Genomic DNA, 11,060 nt, shown 5'->3' on the forward strand with positions numbered 1-11,060 from the left:
ACATCTGAACATTTATTGGGCGGCCGCAAAGGATCTTAAGGCGGGATTGCGCATGCGCAGTACAGATGTTTGGCCCGCAGATGAAGAGAGACACAAGGTAAGTCTATGGAGCAGCGTGCACCCGCATAGACTCCGTGGGGCATCAGAGAAGAGGAGGACAGAGGAGTCAGCGCTGGATCGGAGACCCGCACCAGCTCTGGAGGGACAGTTGAAAAGGACAGGAAAGAAGATCGGATTAACAGACATCATTTAAGGTAAGTCCTTACATTAACTTTTGACTTTAATATCACTTTAAGTATTTCACTTTCTTGTTTGATGGAATGCAGGTGTAAAATACTTATGTCAGTTTAATAATTGGACAAGGATCTGATGGTTTGCTGTGAATACAGTGTATCTGTGCAAAACCTTTTTTATTCAGTTTTGAGTGGGGGAGGATTAGACCTGTTTGTCAAGTTTTAATTGCTGTTTATGTCCCCATTAGGGAAATTCGCCCCTCTATTTGAACTTGTGATCATAAGCACACAGAAAAAAAATGAGGGGAAATCCAAAACTTTAGAGGTGTCCCAGGTTCATTATATGTATTATTATAACATAGCTGAATCACAAATGCACAAACTAGCTAGTTACTTGCATGGGTAAGAACCCCTCCCTAAGACCACTTATACATTCTGCCACAAGTCATAAAATATTTTTTTAATTAAAGGGAATGACTTGGATTGGATATTGGAATTGGATATTCTCTTTCTTTATTATATAATATATTTTCATTAATTTTAATATTAGATAAATAAAGACAGCTCTGATCTGTTAGCTCTGGTGGAGGGCAAACAGCGTGGTAGCATGCTGTGGATACACTATGACAAGAGCCTTCAGGACCCAACCTCCCACTTTACCAGTTTAGGAAAACTATATTGGTTTTGAGTCAATTAATTTGTTCTAATCTCAACTGGAGCTATTGAGGTCTGTAAATGACAACAATTAGTAAAGAGATAGAGGAGAATGAGGAAATAAATTAAAAGTTTCACCTAAAATATATATAACATTAATATACAATATTTCATACTTGACAAAAAATAAGAAAAATATTCTAAAACCTTTTTTTCTTTTTAATCCTGTTGATAATAAAGAAAATATGTACAATACCCGTATGTATTTCCATAAGGACATTACTAAATGAGTCCCATTGCAAACAGCGGGTACTGGCAAATCTGTGACTCTCTGCTGTCACTTACAGCTGGCCTCCTGAGGTGAGGGGCGCTCAGCTCATCCTATGCAGCAGTGCCCAGCTGGCGTGTGAGGAATGCAGAGTGGTTGTATTTGTTTGGGAATAACAAGCTGAAAAAAGTCCTGCAGTTGCCTGTTCTCGCTATCTCATTACAAGCAAATACTGATTGCTGTTTTCTCAGACAGCTTGTGAGAATCACAATGGCAAAGTGTGTGTCTGAATAGCTGCAATGCAGCACGGCATTCTGCAGTCCACATTGTCACTGTCACTCACAGTGGGCAGCTAACCACTCAGAACTTCCTCAGTGATGGGGGGTTTATATGCCTGCTATCAAACTGTTGAAGTCATGCTCATTTTTCATTAAGAAGCTGGAAAAGATAAAAAGCAGCCGATGTCCAGATTAACATTTCCAAATTCAAAATAGAGGATCCCTTTATAAAAGAAGTTGAACGAGGAAGTGTCTGTGCTCCTTATGCAGCCAATTATATCATAACTTTTCTTTTGCAGGTTTTTAAAGCTGGCTATAAACGATCGAATTTTGACTTGGCTGAAATACATCCAGTATATGGCCCACCCGGCCCGACAACGGTCAATTATATATTCAACTTTTGTCCAAGGAGCCGGGTGCAAAATTGTCGGTGCAATAACGACTACAGTCAACCAGTGGCGTAAGCCAGCTGTCAGAATACGACAGTCTGGTGGGGGAGATTTGTGCACATGGCCGCTTTAAGAAATCAGTGTGCCTAGGGCAAATATCTAATAGGCAGGCCTCCCTATTTCATTGGGTAGATGGAATTTGAGAGGGAGCATTTGTATTAGTTTTGCATAGAGTAGGTTAGGCTTAACACCCCTGTTGATCTTTTTTGCCATCATCGTCCCATTGGGGAGCTTTCCCTTGACTTCCTGTCCTGTAGACATAACAGGAACTGAAGCAATGCCTCTTGGCAGGTATGGTAACCCATTTCTAATTAAAAATAATAAAAAAAGTTTTTGGCTTCAGTTAAACTCTAAGGCTCCGACAGTGATAAGCGGACCTTGCTGTGCTGCCAATCTGACTAATCTAGCTCTGCAATCCAGTTCACGGGATGGATTATTTGTATAATTCCCAGCATAGAAGTGAATCGGGGTCATTTGGACCCCTTGGCAGTCCATTTTCACTTCCTGTGCTTTGGAACCCTTGTTCACCCCTATCTACTTTTAGTCAACGAGTGACTAGCCCCCCAGATGACTGCTGATCTGACGCCTAGTGGAGTAATTATATAGAAGCAGTAGGAGAGGTGGAGGAAGCACAGATTTGCAGAATGAATTAGCAGGGAGATCCTTGCACCGCAGGTCCTCATGTACAGCTTCCTCTCCAACAACAGTGAGCAGCACAGCGGTAATATTACCAAATCTCATTTCATATCTCCTGAGACTAACAGTCTGTGGCAGCAGTGCCCTAGATGATCTCACACTGCAGATATAAATCTGTTAGGCTCAAGGAAGCACACTGCTATTTTAAAGGAATTCAAGATAAAGGTACCCCACAGCTCTCACTGATTCCTCTTTATAACCACATATGTCTGCAGGTCAGAGTCGTGACCTGACTTCAGAGGGAGTAACCAGTGAGAGCAGCAGGAGACTCAGGAGATCAATCCTCCCGGAAGTGGCAGTTTCCCAGATGACTTTGGTGGACCAGTTCTAGCATACGCTTAGAGTGGGGCTTGATGGCTGACTATTTACCCCCTTAAATTTTCAGTTAACAAGCATACAAAAATTGTAACATGGTCACTTTAAGAACCAATATAGCAATAGCTCCAATAATTGCATCTCCACAGGTTTGCTTCTATATCAGATAATAGCTTCTTTTTTTTTTTGGTTTTGGAAGATCCAGTTGTCTGCAATATATTAGAAGCAATCAGGCAATTGGAATATTTCCTATTGCTCCCTGCAGATTTCCGTATCAACCAGCAAAACATCACTTTATGCTCCATTTCCCTTAAAATGAAGATTTCACATGTGATAGTTCTGCGGTTTGTCTGAGTGATCATACTGAAATAATGAGCCTTGCTAAAAATACTCTTTGCATCTCATTAGCTGCGGAATGGTTCTATTTTTACAAACCGAGTCGTTTTAATGGTTTTGTTCTTCCTCCTGTGTGTCCACTCCGGCTGCCTCCCTGGCTCATTATATCTGCATTTGTAGAAAATAATTTCCGAAGCCCAAAATTCCCCCGGAACGCCCTCACCTCTCTACAAATAATGAATCGCTGCCTTCTTATAACTTTTTTTTTTTTTTGGTAAACTTTGTTTTTCTTTCTCCACTTTATTTGACACTTGTCAGAATAATAATAATAAACGGTGTTGACATTTTACATCTCAGGAAAACTGTAAGAATCCGTATTATGCAGCCGATAGATCGCTAATGGCTCGCTCAGAAAGATGAAAATACAACTGCGAGAGGATTTAAGCGAGTCCAAAAATGAGTCATTCTTTCCTCGCTCTGCTCCACTTTGTATGCTTGATCATCTGTTTTATTTTCACATACAGTAGTGAAGCAGGCAGCCAAATCCTGATATGAATTTGGAGATAGAGGTGTATAGGTGGAACACTGTACATGAGCCAGAGTGGAATCTTAATGAATGATTCCAAGTATCTAAAACGCTTATGAAATGATTTTGTTTTATTCATATAGTCAGCGTTTCTAAAACTTTTTTAGTCACTTCACTCTTTAAAAGTATGCAAAATCTCGAGGCACCCCAATTTAAAATGTCAAAAGGGGGGCCACACATAAAAAAGTGGGTTTCCCCTTTCACAATGAAGTGCCCCCTATAAATTAAAATTACCCCCTCACATCAGCATCACGCTTTCCATCAGTAGCCCCCCTTCAACAGTAGCCCCCTTGCACATCAGAAGGCCCCCTTTCATATCAGAGCCCCCCCCCCCCTTTCACATCAGTGTTTCCCATTTACATCAGGAACCCCTTCACATTAGTCTTCCCCCCTTCACATAACAGTCCCAATACCACAACATTTTGAGGCACCCCTGAGGATGCGAGGAGGCCCACCAATGTGCCACGGCACCGTGGTTGAGAAAGATTGGTCTCAGTACCTGGAATATATCTTTATATTCCTTCACTACATTTCCCCTGAAGTGCAAGGGCTGGAGGAAGAGGTACTTAGGCTAGTTTACAAGAGGGGCTTTGGTGGGTAGGTGTCAACAGTGTGCAGATCTTCAAGTGTACAGCTGACCAAATTGAATTACAATCATATTATACAATATCCCTTAGTTAGTTCCCTTCTGCCCTGTGGCTGAAGTGCCACAAGCAGTCTTTGGTACTTGTTATGCGGCTCTTGGGCCTCAGCAGTCTACATTGAGAGTTGGAACATTGATTTGTATAGGAATAATAGCAGTGAGCTCTGCTGGCCTAATGTAAGTTGTACCCAATCACTTATTGTCTTCTGCACCATGTCTCCAGTCTCCAACCAGACCTGTAGCATGTTCTGATCATCAGTTAGTCTAGTATGTCTTCAGTGTCTGATAGTCATCTCCAGCATTTCATATACTAAACATACACTTGGTTTAGTACAACCGCACTTGAGGTCCCCCCATACCTCATAAGATGGGGACCAATGCTTTAGATCTACCAAAAACTATGTAGGGCAAGGACCTTCTTGACTGGAAACAAGTTGAATGAGTTATTTAGAGGGGTCCTCAGATTGCATTACTAAATTTTGATAAATCTAAAGGAGAGCATACAAACATTGTAACATGTACAGCCAATAAAGAGAACCTGTAAAGTACAGAAAATCTGCTGCACTACAATGATATTCATTTCTAATTATATATGTGAAATACACCTGTTCTGTTATGTCCTGAATAAGTAGACCACTGGTCCACAAACCATGTAGCATTTAAATTAAAGCCCTCTCAGTTCGTTTTGTTTACGAATTATATTTTGGATAATGTTATGGGAAACCTATGACCAATGAAAAGCTTGTTGAATATGATGATATTATAATCTTAAGACCTGGTAGGAATTAATATGGTAAAGGCTAGGATGAGTTGTCTTATGGATTGAATAGATGTATGTACCATAACCTAATTACTTTCTCTCTCTCTCTCTTTCGCACACACACACTCTCTCTCTCTCTTTCTCTCTCTTACTTTTTGGAATAAATTTTTTTTCTTGGAATGTTGATACAGAGCAAAAACTTCTCCACATAAAGGGTTAATATACTACACATAACTATTGTTCTATATTGTGAAAACTTTGTCGACATTTCATGGCCTCACGCGGTCCCTCCCTCAAGGCAGCTTAGTGTCACTATATTGCCTTAAGGAAGCGACCTTGCAAGGCCACTATATGTTGGCTAATTTCCTGTGACAACTTTCACAGTAAAACTGTAAAAGGAATATCAATGTATGAAAGGATTGCTGGAGACCTTCCACATTTTAATGTATTTAACATGGGACCATCCACTGTAATCTCCACTGTTGACCCATTTGCAATCTCCACTGTTCTGGTGCTGTATGGAGTGCATCTTATACATGTCAGGAGAAAAGGGGGAGCTATACGGAAAAGTCAAATATTTTCAGGTACCCACATGCATACAAATATATCCACATGAATTATGTAGCAGCTGAACCTGTCACCTTATTGTAAGTGAGGAAAGTGACAGATTCTCTTTAAAGGTAAAGTCCACCTTTACAAAAAATGTGACCATGAACAGTGGATCAGTTACAGGGACAGGAGGAAGTGTCAATGAACTGCAGCGGTGACGTCACCGCACTTGTAACCCATTAAGAAGAAGTCACTCTGCAGCGGTTTACAGGAGTCTGGAAAGAGAAGGACCCTACAACATGAAACACGGTATGAAAAGTAAACTTAGCCTTTAATTGAGTCTCATGGGTTAATTGTAAATGTCATTGTTCTTTTGGCATTTGTCTTTATAGAATGGTCAATGTGGAGAAGGACTGAAGTCTCGTAACCTCACATGTGTAGTACACGATGGTTCCACCTCCGGTGCAGAAAAGCAAGTAGACCACAAATTCTGCGGCCTGTTACCCGGACAGGAAAGTCCACTCACGCTGCCCTGCTACGTACCATGTCCAGGTAGATAAATGTTCTTACATTTATTGCTGCTCTCTTGATACGTGTAGGGGAAAAAGTTGGAACATTAATAGAAGTGGGAACATCTTGAAAGGTCACTTGGCAAGTTTAGTTACCCAACAACCTCATGGGCTCAGTTTCTGCTCTTCAGTTCCTGGCACCACTCATTATATATGGCTCACACTCTTCTTTGTTTTACTTCATCAACTAAGAAGTACTAAGGCGAATTCTTCAGCAGTAGCACAGCCACAAACTCCTGTGTGGAGATTTCCTCAATGATGTCCCCAAGCGGCCAGCTTGTGATTCTGCTTACCAGAATTCCTGAACTATCAATTTTGGATGGACCAACTTTTTTAATTAATTTTTTGGTTTGTGACTTTCAGCTATATCTGTAGATTTATTCAATTCCCTCTTCCATCTCCAGGCACAAATATGCGTATAAATATATTACTTAATATCCATAAAGGATATAAATCAATTATGTGTGCACCATATGCCTTTGCTAACCATTTATTACAACATAACAAGTAGCAGTGACATCATCATCTGTGCTGTACATAGCCTTGGCAGAGAGCAGAGCTGTGGGAGGGACCCAGCAGGCCACACCCACTGCTGGAAACTACAAGAGGGGTTGAAGACAAGACCAGTCACAGCCAGGTCTTCTCAGCCAGGTCTTGGTCCAACATCACTACCAAATGTCACAAATATTATTTTGGCTGAATGTGCACTAATTCCCACAGATGCACCCCCAAATCATGTGGCAAGTCTTACAGGTGTCCTTTAATATTTGACTGTATAGCGTACAATCAAAATAATCATAATTCTGGGAAGTCTTTGCTTCAGGTCTTGTCCATTGACCTCAATTGTCAGCAAGAGGGGATAGTACCTTAAATCTACACTAATATTCTTAAACCTGTATGTTCAAATATTTGTGGTTCTAGGTGATTGTCATCTCGCGGAATGGTCCCATTGGAGCTCCTGTGAGGTCACGTGCATCGATGGGCGCAGTTTTGAAACAGTCGGACTCCAGACGCGGTCGAAAACTTTCATTGTGCAATCTCTAGAGAATCAGGAGGATTGTCCAAAGCCAGTGATGGAGACCAGACCCTGTACAGGTTAATACATCCCATACCTATTGTTTTATTGTTTTTTTGTAAAGGGGGCTAGGTGTAAAATGCAAGTTACAATAAGGAGTTAAAGTATATATTGTAAACCCAATCACAGAAATCTCATAATATGTTAACATGCAAAATGTAATTATAAAGGTTTCCCATACATTTAAATCAGCAACTTTCATTAAAAAAATACTGCCTCATCTTGCCACGAAGTGTCTCGTTCAGTCACTTCCGGTGACACCACTCTGCCCCTTTCTCCCAGTTGTGCTTTTGTGTTCTCATCCTTTCACATACATGTGACACGGGCCTCTGACGGTGACTTCAAGTGACCCTTTTAACACACATTGCAAGGCATGGTCCACAATAAATACAGAATGCAAACCCAAGCTTTATCCATGCAAGCCAAAGCAACAGGTTCTCTTTTATGTCCCCACCCCTAGGAGCACATACTTTCCATTTGCTCCTTTCAGCCACACCTGTACTTCCGGGTATGAAGCATTAGGGGGCATGTGACTCTTTCACCTTCCTTCTCATGTGATAGTGCTGGTGCCCACCCTTTGTTAGAGAACCAACAGCACCAAGCAACACAGTCAAATATATTGATTTTGAATGCTCTTTCTATATTACAAAACCTGCAGTTGCATTCAAATCTGGACGCTGGACATTAAATCATTATTAAAATATATTCCTCAAGGACCACAAATTATATAAATGCATTTTGTTTGCACCTAATGCATTTGAAAACTCAAATATTACCGTATAACAGTAGCAGTGACACTGCTGTACATAGCCTGTGCAGAGAGCAGAGCTGTGGGAGGGACCCAGTAGGCCCCACCCACTACATCCTGCCTGCAGAAAACTACAGGAGGGGGCGAAGACAAGACCAGTCACCCTGCACAAGGACAGAGAGCAGCAGTCACCGGTCTTTATTACAGGAGGGGGCAGAGACAAGACCAGTCACCCTGCACAAGGACAGAGAGCAGCAGTCACCGGTCTTTATTACAGGAAGCTCCAAGTCTCACACTGCATTACTGCACAGATCTTGAAGAAATACACAAAGCTCCCCAAGATTCATGTAACAATACACACGGCTCTTGTATTTAGAAATTATTTGCTTATCTTGAAGTTCAGTATTGAAAGCACTCCGCTTTATTTGAAAAGCTGTTTACAAATTGCTTTAAAAAGTGCCTTTGTAATCATCAAATATCAAATATGCCAAAATCTCTTCTAAATATACTGTAGATGTTGGCATGTTTAAAATAAACCTTTTCATGTCTTCCAAATTGCTTTACAAAGCGTGTGAATACAGAAGCTTTACCAAGAACATAATACATAAATGCTTGAAAGACGAGGAACGAGAACCTTGTCCATCCATAAAAGGAGAGCATTAGATACAAGAGGTAATGTAGATTAGGTGACAGTCATGGTGTTATGATGGCAGACCATGAAGCAAACTTGGTGAGAGACAGGTGGTGTATGTCAAGATGAAATACCTTTCTACAAAGATGAAGATCTAGTAGGTGTGTGGTAGCTCTGGACCAATACAGGTTAGAGCTTCAAGTTTCAAAGGTTAATTCTCCTTTAGCGAGGTTGGTCTACAATGATGGCACACAATTGGTGTGGTCTTAGACGGTGAATGATTGCGGTCCTATTTCAGTGAACAAGCCACTCAACAGATGATCTGTTATTGGGCATGAAGTTAGGCCACCTGGTACAAATGGTCAGATAGCTTGATATTAGTATGAATTGTTTATTTCATAAAATACAGGCAGCCACTTTTATCTCTACGCGGAGATGCTAAAACACCCGAACTACGGCTGAGAGCTGTGGCTCTCCTACAGTGAAGAAATCATTCATTCACCTTCCCTTTCCTCTCCCCTTGTCCATTCACAAAACACATTGTTGGTTGTATTTTATGCAATAAACAATTCAGATCAATCAAGCTTTCTGGCCATTTGTACCAGCCACTTTGATCTCTATGTGGAGATGCTGAAACAGCCAAACTTCCGGCGCTACGGGTGTGAGCTGTGGCTCTCAAATAGTGAATCAATCCTGTCATTCACCTTGCCTTTCTTCTCCCCTTGTCTATTCACAAAATATTTTGTATTCTGAAAAGAATACAGATCATTTTCTGAATGAACAAGAAGAGATGAAGGGGAGGGTAAATTACAGGATCCCTTCATTGTATGAGACCGCAGTGCCAGATGTTCAGCCTTGATCGTAGTTCAGCCTCATTCATTGCCCCAGGTGGCCAGGAGAAGGGGAGAACAGTGGGTTAATGCGACCGGCTAAGCCGTCAGCCAGGTGGGAGGTGGCGGGCGGCCGAGCTGTCTGCAGGGTGTACTGTTAGTCGCCCCAAACAACCCCCCCCCCACACACCTGCCGCCCCTCCAATGAGATGCTGCCTGAGGCTACCGCCACAGACTGCCTCATTATGAGGACTCCCTTGGATGTTTACTTTACACAGTAGACACCTGGGATAACCGTCATTAGAGGTAACTAATTTGTGCACAATGAAAGTTAAATAAAAATAAAGCTGTCAGTTAGCAGCGGGGCTACCTACCCTCACACTGCAAGGGTTGACTATTTGTCTTTCTAAAGAAATAATACTCACCCGATCTTTGGCTGCTAGACCGGTCCCTACAGCCTCTTCCCCCCTTCACTCCAGCAGTTTTAAGGACCACTAACTTCATCAGGTCTTATGCAGGTTACATAGATTTGCCACATGCACATGAGGATGCCAAGGGACATTCCACCAGCCGGAGTGGAGAGGAAGATGAGTGCTGATTGCCAGGGATCAGGTAAGTAAAAACGCATAAATGAGCACTTAACTCTTGCAGTGTGTGGGTAACCACAAGGTAGTTCTTTGTTTTGCCCAGAGATGAACATTAAAGTGACATTAAACCCTCAGATGTTTTACCATAAACCAATACTGTAATGTGCGCCTTACTGTAATCCATGGTAGTTTCCCTTCTCTTTGCTGCTCTTCCTTTTAAATCATCATGTCTTCTCATGCTTGGGGAGAACTTCCCTTTGCAGCTGAGTGCCCCTTCCTGTAGTGCTGGCTCAGGTTGCAAACCTACACACAGACACCATGGGGGTGATTTACTAACCTAAACACACGCACGCACTAGGTGCGTGTGATTTTTACACAGCAAAACGTATTTATCAACCAAAAAGTCTCTAAAAGCATATTTCCACTAATGCCATATATGGAAAAATCATGCACATGATGCATATATAATGCTGCTTCACAGTTTAGACAAAAATGGTTAGCTCATGCATTTACATTCCTGCATTCATCAACGCAAGCAACACAATGTAGAGCTAATTTACACAACATCACCATGCAATTCATGCAGGGCTTTGCACAACACACCTGCTGGGTGTGTACACTCTACAAAGGTGTTTAGATTCCACCAATAGATCATGCTGGGAGGGAACACACTACAGAGGTGTATACTTGTTCGTGGCGTGTATATAAGGTTAGTAAATCAATCCCTGTGTATCCATTCCAGAGACAAGGCAGTCTGCTGCAAAACAGAAGTTCTGCCCAGCATGAGAACAGATACAGATTTAAAAGGAAGAGCAGCAAAGAGAAGGGAAACAACCATGGATTACAGTAAGGC

At 41.7% G+C, this 11,060-nt stretch overlaps 1 protein-coding gene across 1 annotated transcript in view; it reads left to right on the forward strand.

Annotated features, from left to right (window-relative positions):
- THSD7B (thrombospondin type 1 domain containing 7B) overlaps positions 1-11,060 on the forward strand; it is a 294,353-nt gene that overhangs the window by 269,326 nt on the left and 13,967 nt on the right. The window contains exons 23-24 of the mRNA XM_018568480.1: positions 6,160-6,319; positions 7,258-7,431. Coding sequence (XP_018423982.1) covers positions 6,160-6,319; positions 7,258-7,431 — 334 coding nt within the window. The remainder of the gene's footprint in view (positions 1-6,159; positions 6,320-7,257; positions 7,432-11,060) is intronic.

Source organism: Nanorana parkeri, unplaced genomic scaffold (assembly GCF_000935625.1).
Source record: "Nanorana parkeri isolate BGI_ZX_2015 unplaced genomic scaffold, ASM93562v1 scaffold1194, whole genome shotgun sequence".
Lineage (NCBI taxonomy): Eukaryota > Metazoa > Chordata > Amphibia > Anura > Dicroglossidae > Nanorana > Nanorana parkeri.